Raw genomic sequence first — 19,373 nt, forward strand, 5'->3', positions numbered from 1 at the left:
ATTTTGGGTCTGAGACCTTACCGCCAGCCATTGTCCATGGGCTGCCTTCTGGAACTCCAGGGTCCCCTGGAAGTGGTCCCTCTCCTGGGGAATACCTCTATGCTCTGCCCCACAGGTACATTGATCCTACTCAAAGAACACAAAATGCAGGCTCCTGTGCACCAGTGCTGTTTATTGATTCAAAGTTGGCTACAGTTTTCCCTTATCATGGCCCTCCATTTGGCCGGCCTGTGAATCCTCCAGTCCAGGGATTGGAGGCCAGAATGCTACTGGCCCTGCAGAGTTCCCCCTTCCCTTCTAGCACAGGGCAGGAGATATTTTAAAGGGTCCCACAAATGCCTTTCCCTTAAGCACAGGGCATACCACAGTTCAAAAGTCTTCTCACCTTAAGCCCAGGTCAACAAGGCTGCAGGTCAAGGTTCCAGAATGCCTTTCCTCAAGCCCAGGGAAGGCCACTGTTCAAAGTCAAAATGCCTTTCCTCCCTAAACACAGGTCTAGGCAATAGCTCCAAGTCCCAAGAGACTTTACCCTTGAACGAAGGGAAATGCCACCATCCAAAAGGTTCAAACAAATGCCCTCTTCCTTGGAGCCCAGGGCAAGGCTACAGTTCCAAAACTCTCTCACTTAGCTGCTCACTTTCAGCTGCCTCTGGAAAAACCCTTTCAGCTGGGGCTGGAACAGCTGCTTGATTTGCCTCCCCTGTCTCACCAACTTAGAAGCCAGGTTGGCTAAGAGTCCTTTAAATTCCCTTCCCTGCAGCTGGGCCACAGCAGTCACCTCCATAGGCTCCGGATCATCAGCCTCAGAGGTTTGAAGCGCCCCTCCTCCTCCTCCCGTCACTTCCCAATCCATTAGTTCTTCTCCCTTTATATCCCCCACCTGTTCCTCCCTACCCTGCTTATTTGCCATTCCCCAATTCCTCCCCTTTCCCTCAGCATCCTGGTATCTGTAGATCCCCCTCTGTTCCCTTTCCTTTTCCCTGTCAGATTGCATAGGATCCTGGGACTTGTAGTTCCCTATCAGTTCCATTTCCTTTTCCTTGGCGGATTGCACAGGATCCTGGGACTTGTAGTCCTCTCTCTTTTCCATGTTTCTCAGATATCTATACCTCCCTGAGGGCATGGCCTCCCAGCTTCCTTCCCTGAGGGACTTGGGGTTAACCCTCGGGCGGGGAAATCCAGCCGCCCTACTCCTTTCCCCGGCTCCTTCTTCCCTCATCCTCCTGGGTTCCTCACACCATTGACTTAGCGGTAATGTCTCATGTGGTAACCGTGGGGTAATCATCTGTGCGCGTAGAATGACAGTTACTGCCCAGTTTCTGCCATGCACCAGAAAATAAAAATTCTTTTCCGGCGCACGTCAAAAATGAAATTACCACAAGGGCACTTGTAAATGGAGGTGTCTAAATGTACACTAATATTTGGTGCCCCAAACATACAGTAGTATTCATTGAGGACGCTTGAGGGCTCATTTTCAATGCACTTAGACTTACAAAGTTCCATAAATTACTATGGGCCAAATTCTATAAATGGCGCCTTAAAAATTGGCATCGAAAAACCATACGCTTAGCGTGATTCTATAAACTACACATAAATTAGACATAGTTTATAGAATACGCTCACACGCCGATTGTGTGACTAAACCAGGCCTAAGTACCTGCACCTAACTTAGACGCAGATCAGGTGTATTTTATAACAGTAAGCATAGTTTTTTGAAATGCCCACAACCCGCCCATTCCATGCCCATGGCCATGCCCCCTATTTGGCTGCCTGCATTAGAATTTACACGCCTAGAAAGTTGTGCACATAAATTCTAATTGTTACGTACCAATTATCAGTGCTGATTGGCTTGTTAATCAATTAAGCTGTGCACGCAATTTGGTTATTTGGCCAAATTAGTATGTACAACTTAACATACCCTTTATAGAATTTGGGGGTATGTAACTTTGTAAGTCTAAATGTTTTGAAAATACATCTCTTGAGCTCCCAAGTGTCCATATAGAATAGACTCACTCTGCATTACCAGGGTAGATAAATGGAGGCGCTCTGATGTAGAATTACCCCCAGACCTTATAGAATATTATGTTAAACATGTATCTCCAGCATTTAGGCATCAGCGCGTACTCCAGCTGTGATAGAGGTCTATAAAATACTGAGAGGCGTGGAATGGGTAGACGTGAATCGCTTGTTTACTCTTCCCAATAATATTAGGACTAGGGGGCACACAATGAGGCTACTAAGTAGTAAATTTAAAACTAATTGGAGAAAATATTTCTTCACTCAACGTGCTTTGTTGCCAGCGAATGTGGTAAAAACAACTTAGCAGGGTTTAAAAAATGGTTTAGCTCATTTCCTAAAAGAAAAGTCTGGCAACGCTTATGTTATTAAGTACTTGTGCCTAAATCATTGGCATGTATTTTACCTTTTACATTAGTATTCTGTAAGGGAATGTAGGCACTACATAGGCATTCTGTTTATAGAGCTACCTCCCTCACCCCATGTCAACTGGAAAAGTACTTAATCCATAGACCCTTACAGATATGTAACTGTGCTTACTCTGTTACTGTGAGCAAAAGAGCTCAACTGTTTAATCCACCTTTTAGATTACCAGTTCTGCTGAGACTGAAGCTAAAACACCTCAAGGCCTCATTAAAGGTCATGCATACTCAATTACTGCACTGGATGAGGTATGTAAAAAAGTTTTTTATGTCCATATGATTATCTGTTTTCCATTAACATATATATAGGAGATGTGATGTGAGGGAGCTGGAGAGTCAGACTGCACTAGCATGGAAGGAAATCATAGTGGATTCTCCATTTCCACATGTCGTTTGCAGTATGAACATTATTCCATAAGGCATTTGGAGATCATTCACTTGTTAGTGATGTAGCAACTTGAGTTCACTGACCCCCATCCATTTGTTTTACTTTGATATATTATTATGTGTGCATATGTACTCATTTTTTTTCATACTTTTAGGTTCTTAGTGTGAGTGCTTGCCTTCCTATTTTAATTGGTGTTCTGTTTCAGTTTTGATTATTAAGTGTTTTGGGCAAAATTCTATACATGGTGCCTGAAAAATCTGTGCGGAAAAAAATACGCCTAGATGTATTCTCTAAAGTACTGCTAAATTTTATAGAATAGGCTTAGTTTTTGCACGGTATATAGAACATGCTGAGCGGCTCTCCACTCTCCACACAACAGGGATCGCCAAGCCCCGCCAGCTGAAGACTCCTAACCTCTCTCCCTCCAGGAGATTGGGGGGGGGGGGGGTACTTAAAGCCAATCCCCGACCTCCCCCCCAAGGATCTTTAAATCCCTTAGGCCTTCGCCAGCGAGCAGCCACACATTTGCCCTGCTCATGCCAGCCCAAGCCTGGTCACTGGACCAGGAAGTTACATCAGAGGGAAAGTCCGGAACTGATGTGAGCAAGGGGAATGAGTTGCTGCTCACTGCCGGTGAAGATTTAAAGATATTAGGGGGGCGGGGAGGGAGAGATGCTGGGCGGGAGAGGAGTGGCAGGGAATGGGGTTATCATGCCCACCCAGTGCCCAAAATTGGGTATCTGACTATGTCCCGGTATCCTATTATAGAATAACTACCTAATGCATAGTCTGTTAAGTAACATTGTAGTACACACTTTACCTTTTATTAACATACATGATAAAAACCATTTTAAAATAAGTTTTACTACACAGCACCCATAACCTATCTTCTAGCATTGACTGAAAAGTATGTGCTATTTGCCAGGGCAGGATTGTGTTCTTGTAGTAAGAACTGTATTCTCTTTTTTTTTTCCTTGAAATTATTTATATAGGTGAATTACAGAGGTCAGAAAGTACAGCTCATTAGGGTCAGGAATCCATGGGGACAGGTGGAGTGGAACGGCCCTTGGAGTGACAAGTTAGTAAATTCTATTCGTTATTGTCCTCTATTATTTCTTGTCATCAGGCATACACTGCTGTAGTGTTTATTTGAAGTGCTCGTCTTTTATCAACCACTAGATGGCATCTTAAGAGCAGTGCTTGGCCATCTGGATTGCACACTATCAGATGGAAAGTTCCAGTAACTAATTTGCTCTCAATTAATACATACAGATAAAGATGAACTCTTATTGCCTTTATAAAAGTCTGTGTCTTCTCTAATGCAGTGCCCCCGAATGGCGTGCAATTGATCCATCTGAGCAGAAACGCCTCTGCCAGACAGCATTAGATGATGGAGAGTTTTGGTAAGATGCTATTTTTGAATTCATATGTTGTTGAATTCTTAGTGTCAGTTTTGAAAGGGTATGGTGGGGGGAATCTATAAAGTAGATGCTAACATGCATATATGCAACTGTATTACCCTTTTATCACCACCCCTCCTTATTTCACTGTTGCTTTATACTTCTGTTACTTTATGCTCCTACTTAACATTGTATTTGTATAAGCCACATTGAGCCTGCAACTATGTGGGAAAATGTGGGGTATAAATGTGTTAAATAAATAAATAAATAAATGTTCAGAATACTACCATATACAAGTATATGTGTGTATATACATGTGAATTCAAGTGACAGAATTAAAAAATACATGGGGTAAGCACGAAAGGATCCCTATGTGGAAAAAAATATATCATCAAAACAAAACAGAAGGGCCTAGACGGTAACTCCATAAGCTAGAAAGTAAGGCCAGTGTTGGGTAGACTTCTAAGGTCTGTGTCTCAAATATAGAAAAACAGGACAGACTTCTACATTCTATGTCCCGATTATGAAAAGACAGATCTGGGAGGCCTGGAGTGGGTTTTGATGGCAACTCCAGCAGTTTGGAAGAAAGGGCAGACCTCTACAGTCTGTGACCCAAAAATAACAAGGACAAAACAAGAACAGGTTATGTGTATTTTATATCACATTGATGTCATATGCTAGAAATGTGATTAAGAGGGGGAAGGGAAGACACCTTAAATTTGATAGTAAGTAAAATGTCAGTTTACCACATTGTTGTGCGATTCTGCCTGCCTTGTTCGGCAGAATGGATGGACCATGCAGGTCTTTATCTATCGTCATTTACTATGTTACATGTTGGATATGCGCCTAAGTGCTATTCTATAAATATGCACATATCTGCAATAATGTGTATTTTCTCTGAGGGCAGCAGGCCGTTGTAGTCTCACATGTGGGTGATGTCATCCAACAGAGCCCTACATGTGAGAAGGCCTACTGTCCTTGTAGAACACCTGCTACAGGTGAGTAACTTGGCTTTCTCCAAGGACAAGCAGGCTGTTGTATTCTCACATGAGTTCTGTCACATGTGAGAATACTTGACCTGCTGTCCTCAGAGAACACCTGCTACAGGTGAGTAACTTTGCTTTCTCTGAGGACAAGCAGGCCGTTGTATATTCACATGGACTCCGTCGGATGATGTCACCCACATGTAAGAATACTCAGCCTGTTGTCCTCGGAGAACACCTGCTACAGGTAAGTAACTTTGCTTTCTCCAAGGACAAGCAGGCCTGTTGTATTCTCACATGGGCTCCGTCATATGACGTCACCCACATGTGAGAATGCTGTCCTTGGAGAACATCTGCTACAGGTAAGTAACTTTGCTTTACAGGTGGGCATGCACAAGGGTGGGGCCCACATTTATACACATTGTGATAGTCTACTTTCCTTTATATAGAATATGCACCTATCAGGCGCTCCCTAAGAGCACTGTAATTATCCACCACATATCTAATTTAGAGGCAAAGAATGGAAATTTAGAAAGAACATCCAGGGCAGTACATCACCGGTGATACTAGTATTTTAGAACAGGATCTGCTGACATGGAAAATGGAAAGTGGACATCCATGTTCTGGTTGTGTGCTGCATGAACATCCATTTTAGAAAATGAGACATATATGAATGGGGCAAAAGAGGGACATGGTGTCAGTGTGGAGGCACATGATAATCAATCGTACTAAAACGGCAAAAGAAACACTCATGTGCTGGGACATGAACATTTCTGTCAGCTATTTTAGTACCATGAACATCAACATTTCCTGAAGTTGTCTCAGAGCCCAGTATCCTTATCCTTTGCCGGTTTTGCTTTAATGGGGGAGGGGAGCCAGCAACCACAATCCTGATCAATCAGAGCCCTCTCCTGACATCTAGATGTCTGGTGAAGCAGATCTAAATGCCAATGTCCAGCTTTTCTGAAATGGGGTTTACACATCCATATTGTGGCCCCTCTCTAGCCCCACCTTAAACATACCCTGACCACAGCCCTTTCCCCTATGAACATAGTGCAATTTTAGATGTCCATATCCCAGTTTTGTAACATAGGAATTTAGACATCCATGTAATACGGACATCTAATTGCTGGTTTATAGACATCTAAAACACAAATAGAACTTCTGAAATAAGGGCCTTATTTACTAGGCTTCATTAACATGTTTCTGCAAAGTAAATAGATGTTGGCGTTTATTATATGGCAAAAAAAAACCCCCACACTATCGTGCTGTTTGGGGATACACAACATTTGTAAATGTGATAATATTTTGTGTGTTATTAAGTGTCGATAAGCCCAGCGTGGGCTTACAGCAAAGCTATCCTGGAACTATTGCTGGCCCAACATGGCCTCAATTGTGCACCATTTCTGACATGCTAGAAAATGTTTTTTATTTTATGGCGCGGTGCTAATCCGGCGATAATAGGGCATCACTGAGCGCTGCCCGGTTACTGCCAGGTTATCGCAGGAGCCCTTACCTCAACCTCAAAGGGTGGCGGTAAGTGCTCCCCTCCGCCCCCCCCCCCCCCCCCCCGCATGGCCACGCAATGAGTAGTCTTACTACATGGCCATTTGTGGGGGGGGGGGGCTTTAACCTGCTTTGTTTAATAGGGTCCTGGTGCGCGGGAAAAATGGTCCCCGCCGCTACCGCAAGGACCTAGTGCAGCACATGCAACTGGCCATAGTACTGAGCTGTGTTACACACAAATTTGTAGAAAGCAGCTCACTGCTATACCAATGAGTAGTGCAGCTCATGAAAATCCTTTGCATACTGTGCTACTCTGGTAAAGTTAGCTACACCTCAACTAGTATAATTATCTTTCCCCTGGAAAACATCATCAGGCTAAGATATCTGACAATGTTCCTGGATCAGTCATGTTAAAGGGACCAGAAGCCCCCACTGACAGCCCCTCATCACCCTAGAAAAAAATCCTGGTTGTCTCTGGGGCAGAGTTAAGGCTCCCATGGTTCCCTTCTCACCCACACAGTACTTCTGTATTTAAAAGTGATCCCTGTAATGTAGCCCATCCCCAGTATGTTACCCTGTTTTACTTTTCAAAACCAACCACCAGTTTTCAAAAATTGCTTCCCCCCTATATTCCCAGTCTATCCCCAGTCCTTTCTGCATTTTACTCTCTAGCCATTGGACTCATACAGGGCTGACGTTAGTGGGAAGCAAACAGGGCAAATCTCCTGGGCCCCCCATACTACAAGGGGCTCCCAAGCCTGTCTCATGCTGAAGAAGTCATGGAGGGGTCTAATCGAACAGGGCGCCCAAGTTTTCATGAGGGCGTCCTTGCAAGACGGCCCCGTGAAGGGGCGGGGAAACCCATATTATCGAAAAAAGATGGGCATTCATCTTTCGTTTCGATAATACGGTCAGGGACACCCAAATCTCAACATTTAGGTCGACCTTAGAGATGGTCGTCCCTGGTTTTCGGCCGTAATGGAAACCGAGGACGCCCATCTTACAAACAACCACATCCAAGCCCTTTGGTTGTGGGAGGAGCCAGAATTCATAGTGCACTGGTTCCCCTGACATGCCAGGACACCAACCAGGCCTAGGGGGCACTGCAGTGGACTTCAGAAATTGCTCCCAGGTGCATAGCTCCCTTACCTTGGGTGCTGAGCCCCCCCCAAAAAACCCCAAAACCCACTCCCCACAATTGTACAACACTACCATAGCCCTAAGGGGTGAAGGGGGGCACCTACATGTGGGTACAGTGGGTTTCGGGTGGGTTTTGGAGGGCTCACATTAACCACCACAAGTGTAACAGGTAGGGAGGGATGGGCCTGGGTCCGCCTGCCTGAAGTGCACTCCACCCACTAAAACAGCTCCAGGGACCTGCATACTGCTGTCATGGAGCTGGGTATGACATCTGAGGCTGGCAAAAAAATATTTTTAAAGTTTTTTTTTTTAGGGTGGGAGGGTATTGCTGACCACTGGGGGAGTAAGAGGAGGTCATCCCCGATACCCTCCAGTGGTCATCTGGTCAGTTTGGGCACCTTTTCACAGCTTGGTCGCAAGAAAAAATGGACCAAGTAAAGTCGTCCATGTGCTTGTCAGGGACGCCCTTCTTTTTTCCATTATCGGCCGAGGACACCCATCTCTTAATCACATTCCAGTCCCGCCTTCTCTACAGTGCCGACACCCCCCCCCCCCCCCCCCCCCCCCCCGTGGACTTTGGTCGTCCCCGCGACAGGAAGCAGTTGAGGACGCCCAAAATCGACTTTCAATTATGCCGATTTGGGCGACCTGAGAGAAGGACGCCCATCTTCCGATTTGTGTCAGAAGATGGGCACCCTTCTCTTTTGAAAATAAGCCTGATAGGCTGAAAGCCAGATTTGGCGCCCCTGCCCCTCCTGAGTTTCTGCCCTGGGCCCCTGAATGTCTAACACCAGTCCTGGACCCATAGGCAACAAGATCAAGCTCAAAACTCTTTCCCTACCAATGCTGTATTACAAATTACTCTGCACAGAACAAATGAGGATGAGAAGTCCATTGGCTTTTGCATCTGTTCTTTAAATTAGACCCCAGGTCACAATTTTTACTGCTTCAGCCCTCTTTATCATGCTAGGAAAATGAAAGATAATTCTCACAATGGATATTGTCACAACCTTACACAGAATAAGAAAGTTAAGGTATAGAAGAAGGCAGCATGGCTGACAACCTGACCCCCAAAATTGTACTATTTACATAGTATTGGTACTAAAGTTTTCATTTGCTTTGCTTAGGATGAAGTTTGAGGATTTCAGAAAGTATTTCGATAAAGTTGAGATCTGTAACTTGACACCTGATGCCCTTGATGACAATACCAGAAGCAAGTGGGAAGTAACAGTCCATCAAGGGAGTTGGGTCCGAGGATCTACAGCTGGGGGCTGCAGAAATTTTTTGGGTAAACAAATGTGTTTTATATGACTCTTGGTTTCTTGTTTATGTGTGAGTTCTCATATCCCCTTTTGACTTTAACTGTGAAGGCCATATAAACCTTTTGTTTCGGACAATTCTATTGCTTGTAGACTCCACTCTTTATGAAAGAGTAGAAGCGGAGTTAGCAGGCATACAGCAATTGTTAAATCCAGTGTAGTCTGTTAACGTTTCACATACGAACACATTTTAACATTTTAAGAAGTACTTTCAAAGGTTGCAGTTGACAATTCACGTTATCCATTTTACAGGCTTTACAACTGAGATACGTGGAGGGGCATTTTTGAAAGAAACATCTAAGTTGGAATTTGGACGTCTTTGTAAAACATCCAAATTTGGAGGCGGAGAAAAGGTCATTTTCGAAAAAAGATGGACGTCCATCTTTCATTTCGAAAATACCAAGGATGCCCTTAGATTTGGATGTCTTTGATTTTTGGCAATTTTCAAAACCAAAGACATCCAAGTCTAAAACGTCCAAATGCAAGCAATTTGGGCATGGGAGAAGCCAGCATATGTAGTACACTGGTCCCCCTGACATGCCAGGACAGCAATGAGGCACCCTAGGGGGCACTGCAGTGGACTTCATAAAATGCTCCCAGGTACATAGCCCCCTTACCTTGTGTGCTGAGCCCCTCAAACCCCCCCAAAACCACTACCATAGACCTTAGGGGTGAAGGGGGACACCTATATGTGGGTACAGAGGGTTTCTGGTGGGTTTTGGAGGGCTTGCTGTTTCCTCCACAAATGTAACAGGTAAGGGGGGTATGGGCCTGGGTCCACCTGTCTGAAGTGCACTGCACCCACTAAAACTGCTCCAGGGACCTGCATGCACTGTCATGGATCTGAGTATGACATCTGAGGCTGGCATAGAGGCTGGCAATCAATATTTTTGATGATGTGTTTCGAGGATGGAAGGGGGTTAGTGACCACTGGGGGAGTAAGGGGAGGTCATCCCCGATTCCCTCCGGTGGTCACAATAAAAACAGGTCTGAGTGAAAACATCCAAGTTTTAGTCTTGGACATTTCTGCTTTTTCCATTATGGCTCAAAGACGTCCAAGTCTTAGGAACACCCAAGTCCCACCTTCACCACGCCTCCAATACACCCCCATCAGATTTGGATGTCCTTGCGATGGACTTCCACTAGAGACGCCCAAAATCAGGTTTTGATTATACCGATTTGGACGTCTTTGAGAGATGGAAGATGGATGCCCATCTCTTTTGAAAATGAGCCTGATAGTAACATAGTAAATGACGGCAGATAAAGACCTGAATGGTCCATCCAGTCTGCCCAACAGTCTCACTCATTATCAGTTCATGAGTAAATCAACAATGAATGTGATATTATATACTTTATCACGAGTCTTTCTTTGGTGTTTCTGGTACATAGACCATATAGGTCCACCCGGCTCTGTCCTTATGTTCCACCTACTGGAGTTGTTGTCGAAGCTCACCCCAGCCTATCCAACTCTGTCTTGTCATTTGCTGGACCCAGACCGTTAAAGTCTGCCCAGCACTGTCCTCAGTTCCAGCTACTGAAGTTGCCTTTGGAGCACTTTCCAGCCTATCCTAAACTGGATTGCCATATACAGACACAGACCTACAAAGTCTGCCTGGCACTGGCCCTAGTTCTTCACAGCCGGAGTAACCGTCCTACTGTCACTCACACATCCACCCCCTGCAGCCATTTAAGGGTTTTTAAAATTGATTTATTTTTGTTTTCTACTATCTTTTCTAAATAGGGTTCCTCTGTGTTCATCCCACACCTTTTAAAATTCTGTCACTGTTTTTGTCTCTACCACCTCCCTCGGGAGGGTATTCCAGGCATCGGCCACCCTCTCCGTGAAAAAGAATTTCCTGACATTACTCCTAAGTCTACCACCCGGCAACCTCAGTTCATGTCCTCTAGTTTTACCTTTTCCCCATCTCTGGAAGAGATTTGTTTCTGGAGGAGTAGCCTAGTGGTTAGTGCAGTGGACTTTGATCCTGGGGAGCTGAGTTCAATTCCCATTGCAGCTCCTTGTGACTCTGGGCAAGTCACTTAACCCTCCATTGCCCCTGGTACAAAATAAGTACCTGAATATATGTGAACCGCTTTGAATGTAGTTGCAAAAACCACAGAAAGGTGGTATATCAAGTCCCATTTCCCTTTCCCTATTTGAGATTCTACATGGAATGTTGCTGTTGCTACTATTTGAGATTCTGGAATGTTGCTACTATTGAGATTCTGTTGTTACTATTTGAGATTCTACATGGAATGTTGCTATTCCACTAGCAACATTCCATGTAGAAGCCTGCCCTTGCAGATCAGCAATGCGGCCGCCCAGGCTTCTGTTTCTGTGAGTCTGACGTGCAGGACGTCAGACTCACAGAAACAGAAGCTGATCTGCAAGGGCAGGCTTCTACATGGAATGTTGCTAGTGGAGGAGTAGCAGCCTAGTGGTTAGTGCAGTGGACTTTGATCCTGGGGAACTGAGTTCGATTCCCACTGCAGCTCCTTGTGACTCTGGGCAAGTCACTTAACCCTCCATTGCCCCTGGTACAAAATAAGTACCTGAATATATGTAAACCACTTTGAATGTAGTTGCAAAAACCTCAGAAAGGTGGTATATAAAGTCCCATTTCCCTTTCCCTTCCCTATATTAATATCTTTCAAGTATTTAAACGTCTGTATGCATGTGATCTAGCTATTTTTTCTCTTTTCTATAGTAACTAGTAAAAAAGGCCCGTTTCTGTAGGCAAGGAAACGGGCCTTAGGCAGGCAATTCCCCCCCCCCCTATGCTACGGCCCCCTCGAACCCCCCCATTCCGCGAACCTGTCGTCCCCCCCCCCGTGCCAGCGAAAACTGCCGCCGCCGCCGTTGTTGTGCTGCCTTCCCTTCCCGTAGGTTCCTCAATCATCTTCTTAGAAAGTTTAACTCCGTGCGTCTGACGTCAGATGCACGGAGTTAAGCTTTCTAAGAAGATGATTGAGGAACCTACCCGAAGGTAGTGCACAACAGCGGCGGGAGGGGGGGTGCGGTTTTCGACGTTCCGGGGGGGGGATCGACAGGTTTGCGGGAGGAGGTGGGTTTCGAGGGGGCCATAGCGCGGGGGGGGGGGGGTGACAGCTGATTCCGAGGCAGTAGGAGGAGTAGGGAAACATACTCCTCCCCTTGCCTTGGAATCAGCTGTGTTGACGTCAGTGACGTCCGTGCGTGTCTGCCTCGCAGACCACTTGCAGCCAGGGAGCCACGGTCCCAAGCATAGAACGTTGGAGGTGAGAATTATTATATAGGATGTTGATGGGATATATTTTGATATGTCTTAGCTTTACTTATTGTATTGTTGTAAACCCCCATTGCCTCTAGGGGTAAATGCAGTATATCAAATGAATAAATCAAATCAAGGAAAAGAGAGGAAACAAAACTTTGTGATATTTCTGTTGGCAGAAACATTTTGGACAAATCCTCAGATCAAGCTGAATCTGAAAGAGAAGGACGAGGGGCAGACAAACGAGTGCACATTCATAGCAGCCCTGATGCAGAAGAATCGACGGAAGCTCAAGAAAGTAGGAGCTGACCTGTTAACCATAGGATATTCTATTTATCAGGTTTGTTATTCATTTGCATTTGTTTCAGAGGCTTTAAACAAAAAAGCACTAAAAAGCTCAAATGTAATAGGAATATGCCGCTGGAAAATTTTTTGTTTTGAGTTGTTTCCTGTGTCATCTCCAAGAATGTTCACTTTTTTCCAGGTATTTATTTGTTACAGGAGTTATGTTGTTGAAAGTGCGCACGATTTGCAAAGAGGGTACAATCTTCCTAAAGAATATGCACTATTTGAAAAAAGGGTGCACTCTTTTCAAAGAGAACACACTCTTTTCCGGATAGCATGTGCAATGGTTTACACATATATAATTGGTCCATGTATGTGTGCATTATCTGGAAAAGAGTGCATAGTATTATTGGCAACTGAAAAAACACAAAATTGTTTTACATGTCAGTAAAAGTCAACCACTAAAGTGGAGGAACATAAAACACTACAAACAGAGACAAAATATTGGGGGAGTAGTGTAGCCAACAGGACTCTTTCAAAAGGCACGAAGAAGACGAGAGATGTCAAACACTGGGTTTATTCATAGAGTACATAAGTAATGCCACACTGGGAAAAGACCAAGGGTCCATCGAGCCCAGCATCCTGTCTATGACAGCGGCCAATCCAGACCAAGGGCACCTGGCAAGCTTCCCAAACGTACAAACATTCTATACATGTTATTCCTGGAATTGTGGATTTTCCCCAAATCCATTTAGTAGCGGTTTATGGACTTGTCCTTTAGGAAACCGTCTAACCCCTTTTTAAACTCTGCCAAGCTAACCGCCTTCACCATGTTCTCTGGCAACGAATTCCAGAGTTTAATTACGCGTTGGGTGAAGAAACCTTTTCTCCGATTTGTTTTAAATCTACCACACTGTAGCCCCATGTTTCAGCAAAAGTGCCTGCCTCAGGAGTCTTACTATGAACATAGAAGCATAAAATGTATCAGGTGCTATATCAGTTCACTGCAAATCAATGAGGTGGCGCAGTCTTTAAAAAGAATTGGAACACCCCTCAAACCAAGCGTAGATAGCCAAAGACTGGCACTTTCACAGAGTGTAATTTTTGCCATAGTAAGAGACTCCTGAGGCAGGCACTTTTACCGAAACATGGTACCATGTCAAGTCTCTTTATGAATAAATTCAGTGTTTTGACATCTCTCATTTGCCTCGTGTCTTTTGGAAGTGTCCTGTTGGCTACACTACCCCCCCCCCCCCCCCCCCCGACACTTTGTTTTAAATGACAGCCCATTCCTAAAACGTAGGCGGCTACTCAAGTCTAGAATATCCCGAGCATTTTTCCCATAGACACAAGGTGGGCCTGGGTCATTGCTTCCCAACCACTGCAAGCCCAAGGCACAGCCACATTAACAGAAATGCTGTGTGGTACCTCAGACTTCACAAAGAAGCAGTACAGGCACAGATCTTTTTTATTTTTATTGCACTTGTATCCCACATTTCCCCATCTATTTGCAGGCTCAATGTGGCTTACAAAGATCTGTTATGGCATCGCCATTCCAGGGTAGGAGGTACAGTTGGTGTTACAATGAGATCAAGATAGAAGAGAAGAACTAAGCAGACAGTTATAGAAAGGCGTCATTCAGAGTAAGGGTGGAGTGGTGAAGTGTTATAGTTAATCTATATGATATGATTCATATGGGTCAAAAACAGAGCTAAGGAAGCACCAAAAACTGTAAACAACTGAAAAAAATATTTATGAGGGACTAGGCCGAGACACACATGGATTCTTCAGACTTTTGAAATTAACTGGTGTGCCAGAGTCAGGACAGGAAGCTCCTACAAGCTTTAAAAGGATGTAGTTATATATGTAGATAGATTTATTGGCATAGGCGCATATGGAAAGAAAGACCATACACACAGCATGCTGATAACTGCTGCAGGTTTCTTTTTTAGTCTCACTTTATTCAATATCATCTCAGCTCTGGACAAAATTTGATGGTAAAACAAACATTACATAGCATTGCAATCAATTAGTGGTTATTTCTCATACAGTCACCTAAAGTTAGGTGCTAGGATGATGTGCGCTAAGCATGAATTCTGTAATGGCAGTTTAGCGCACACCTGCCATTATAAAATACTAGCACAAGTCTGCATTTATATGCTGAACTTTAGTTGCCACACAGTAATTGCAATTGTAAGCCCAACACCAAACGTTTTTCTCCACATGAATAGCAGGTGCACAAGCTTGACCTCAGCAGTGACTGTTTTCACACCGAGACACAGTTCAGTGAGTCACTGTAATCGTCATCCATCCACCCATAACCTTGAATCTTCACTTATCTTAGAAACTTTTAATTACTTTTTGTAAAATCTTGTATATTATATAAAAAGCTACTTAGCTTTATCAGCAAATTTGGTTTAATGCTGACGGACCCACACCGACATGGTCCATATTTCGGGAACCTGCTTCAGGGTTTGGTCCTAAAAAATTTATCATTTTGATTAGCTTCAGCATCAGAGCTACATCCAGATAATTTTTAGGTGCCAGCATTTAACGCTAGCTCAGTGGCTGGTATAAATGCTTGCACCTAACTATAGGCAGGTAGGCGCGTAAATTCTATAACCTACGCACGCAACTACCTGACAAGCTCCCGACCCAGCCATGCCCCTCCCAGGTCCACACCCCCCTTTGAACTCAGAACTTATAGAATTCAGAATAAGAGCAGTTACACACATAGGGGCAGATTCTATATATGCTGCCTAAAAAATCCGCATGGAAAACATTTCCACCTATGCATATTCTTTAAGGGGCACCTATATATTAGGTGTGGTATATAGAATACGATTTATTTATTTATTTATTTAGTTAGTTAGTTAGTTAGTTAGTTCGTTGGATTTATTTCCCGCCTTTTTGAAGGAATTCACTCAAGTTAGTGTACAGCAAGAATAAGTCAAACATAAGCAGTAAAAATATTCAAACAGCAATATAAAGTATGCTAGTATTCTACATTACAATATCAAAACAAAACATAATAAAACATTTTAATAGACAGCATAGGGTGTAAGCAAGGATGGAATGTATAGATAGATAAGATAGAGTAACGGAGTAAGAAAATAACGGACTAGTTTTTAGTCGATATTCTAGTGCCTAAAACTAGGCACATCCATTTACACCAACGAAAATGTGGCATAAATCCTGGCGTATTGAGCCATATTCTATAACTGCGCCCATTTCCCTGCCCATAACCATGCCCCTTTATGGCTGCGAACATTAGAATTTAGGTGCAATGTGTTATAGAATACGCTTAGCTAGTAATGCTTGTAAATTCTAATTATTGCCAATTAGTGCTCATTATTGCTTGTTAAGTGCTGTTAACAATGCTGATTGGTTTGTTAAGCCAATAAAGTTACACGCATTGTTACAGAATACACTTGAATTTCGGCGCGGAACACTAGCCATGCTGTATAGAATCTGGGATAAACTGCTAATTGATGCCAGTTAGCACTACTTAAGGCTAATTATAGCCTATTATTTCTTGCTAACACCAATTATTGGCTCATTATGCATGCAACTGACCCTAATCTATAACTTGCGCACACAAATTTAGTGTCCATCTTTTCATTCCCCCCTTCTCCTCCCTCCCTCTTCTTCTCCCAATATTCCCGATGTCATCTCCCTCCTAATATTCTTTGTATTTGAGCAGGGACTGTCTTCTGTGTATGGTGTACAGTGCTGCGTATGCCTTGTAGATCTATAGAAATGATAAGTCGATAGATAGAGTATTTTGTATACACTTGTCCACAAAGGCTGTAAGGTTATTTTAAGAACATATGAATAGCCATACTGGGTCATACCAAGTATCCTGCTTCCAACAGTGGCCAATCCAAGTCACAAGTACCTGGCAGAAACCCAAATATTAGCAACATTCCATGCAACCAATCCTGGGACAATGTGGCTTCCCCCATGTCCATCTCAATAACTGACTCTGGACTGTCCTCCAGGAATTTGTCCAAACCTTTTTTAAACCCAGATATGCTAGCCGCTGTTACCACATCCTTGGGCAGCAAGTTCCAGAGCTTAACTATTCTTTGAGTGAAAAAATATTTCCTCCTATTTCTTTAAAAAGTACTTCCATATAGTTTCATTGAGTTTCTCCTGGTCTTTGTACTTTATGAAAGAGTGAAAAATTGATTCACTTCTACCTGTTCTACACCAGTCAGGATTTTATAGACCTCAATCATACTCCCCTTCAGCCGCCTCTTTTCCAAGCCCTAACCTCTTTAGCCTTTCCTTATATGGGAGCAGTTCCATCCCCTTCATCATTTTGGTTGCTTTTCTTTGAACCTTTTAAAATTCCGCTATATCTTTTCTGAGATACAGCGACCAGAATTAAACACAGTATTCAAGGTGAGGTTGCACCATGGGGCAATACAGAGGCATTATAATATTCTTATTGTTATTTTGAATCCCTTTCCTAATAATTCCTAGCATCCTGTTTGATATTTTGGCTACTGCCACACACTGGGCAGAAGATTTAAGAGTATTGTCTACAATGACACCTAGATCTTTTTCTTGAGTACTGACTTCAAAGGTGGGCTCTAGCATCAGGTAACTATGATTCAGATTATTCTTCCCAATGTACATCACCTTGCATTTGTCCACATTAAATTTCATCTGCCATTTGGGTGCCCAGTCTTCCAATTTCCTAAGGTCTTCCTGCAATTTTTCACAATCCGCATGCGTTTTGACAACTTTGAATAGTTTCGTGTCATCTGCAAATTTAATCTCCTCACTCGTCGTTCCGATTTCCAGATCATTTATAAATATGTTAAATAGCACTGGTCTCAGTACAAATCCCTGCAGCGCTCCACTATTCACCCTCCTCCACTGAAAAAAAAATTGCCCTACCCTCTGTTTTCTGTCCAATAACAATTCTTAATCCACAGAAGCACATTGCCTCCTATCCCATGATTCCTTAATTTTCTCAGGAGTCTTTCATGAGGTACTTTTGTCAAATGCTTTCTGAAAATCTAGATACACTACATCAACCGGCTCACCTTTATCAACATGTTTGTTCACGCCTTCAATGAAATGAAGCAAATTGGTGAGGTAAGACCTCCCTTGGCTGAATCCATGTTAGGCTGAATCCCAGCTGTCCTTTAACCCCACCACAGATCTTGTTCCTTCTTGTCCTCACTGTCTGCAACTTTTATGCCTTCCCTACTTTCTTCTCCTCACCACACCCAAAGACCTCTTGTCTATCACTTGTCCCTTCAGTTTCTTCACCTAAACAATCCTCACTTCTGACCTACAGCTCCTCCAATATGCAGGAGAAAGTGGAAACATGCTGTGTGGGCAGTTGGCTCCAGGAGTTATGTTGGCTGCCACATATGACTGGCAGAGCTTCTCTACAGCTGCTGTTTATGAGGGGCATGATCTGTGCAGCCACACAGGGCACTATATATGAGATGTCCTTTTCTGTGTTCCACATTATGGAGGTAATTCCGTATGGAGTTACCTAAAGTTAAGTGGTGAGTAAGCATGTAAATGTCAGTATTCTAGTCATTTGCCCACGTATGTTATCTGTGGGCCAGTAACTGAACTGTTGGACATAGCCTTAAGAGCACATTAAATTTAATTTAACTTAATTCAAAAACGTGCAGTCTGCTACTTTCAACAAATGTTTTATAGTGCAAGATGCAGTAAAGCAATCACAGTAATCCCCCCCCCCCCCCCCAATACTTAATCACCCATTCACATTAGCAGGAGTAATACTGAGTAAAATAAAAACCACATCTTCAATTGTTTACAAAAAGTCACAAAAGTTCGCAAAGTCTGCAAATCTCCTGGCATTCCTCCCATTCCACAAACCAGGTGCTATCCCTGCAAAACAAGACTTACATATCTGTACCAAGTGGAATTCTCTCACTATTGGCAATGACAGGTTTTCCTGGCTATTAGATTACTACTGGAGGCCCGGTACATAAAAGTATAGAAGAGCCCTCAAATACAGGGGTCCTATCCTGCAGAGAGCCTTAAATATTAAGCAGCACAATTTAAACTGAATGCAAAGATTTATAGACAATCAATGTAAGGCACATAAGAGAGGCATAATCCTATTCCAGAGCTTCCTATACATTAACATACTGGGGGAGGGGTTCTAAGTTAATTCATAATTTGTGTTCAAAGTGTCCTCCTTCAACCTTGAAACATTGACTAAGTCTTTGACACCACTGAGCTGTTGGCTCAATGAATTCCCAGGTTTCATTAATTAAGGGCTCAACTATTCTGGAGCTCCATTCTGTTGAAAAATAAAGTGCTCAGAAATGTCTCAAATGTCAGGCAAACATTTCTGCTGCAGTAGGACATTTTGGGGTTATTTGGAAAAATGTTGGGGGCCCCATGTTTCCCAGACATCATGTATAATGGATTCTGGGTGCTCAGGTTCTATTTTAGAATAGGGCATCTAAATGGAGGCACCTAGTTATAGAATTGACTCCATAGGGATGAAAACCATGAGTAAACGCGGGTATTTATTGCACAATCTGGCTTTACATTTTTTAATGTACATTTGGGCAGGCTGGCTAGGTCAAATCATCCTTACCTGGCAATATTATCTGCTAAAGTGCATTCTTTTTTTCTTACTCATATGATCATATATTT

General features: G+C 43.4%; 1 protein-coding gene across 1 annotated transcript in view; it reads left to right on the forward strand.

Moving 5' to 3' along the window:
* Positions 1 to 19,373, forward strand: part of CAPN9 (calpain 9) — a 116,860-nt gene that overhangs the window by 48,806 nt on the left and 48,681 nt on the right. Inside the window, exons 6-10 of the mRNA XM_030196438.1 lie at positions 2,604 to 2,687; positions 3,819 to 3,904; positions 4,152 to 4,229; positions 8,983 to 9,143; positions 12,605 to 12,765. Coding sequence (XP_030052298.1) covers positions 2,604 to 2,687; positions 3,819 to 3,904; positions 4,152 to 4,229; positions 8,983 to 9,143; positions 12,605 to 12,765 — 570 coding nt within the window. The remainder of the gene's footprint in view (positions 1 to 2,603; positions 2,688 to 3,818; positions 3,905 to 4,151; positions 4,230 to 8,982; positions 9,144 to 12,604; positions 12,766 to 19,373) is intronic.

This window comes from Microcaecilia unicolor, chromosome 3 (assembly GCF_901765095.1).
Source record: "Microcaecilia unicolor chromosome 3, aMicUni1.1, whole genome shotgun sequence".
NCBI lineage: Eukaryota > Metazoa > Chordata > Amphibia > Gymnophiona > Siphonopidae > Microcaecilia > Microcaecilia unicolor.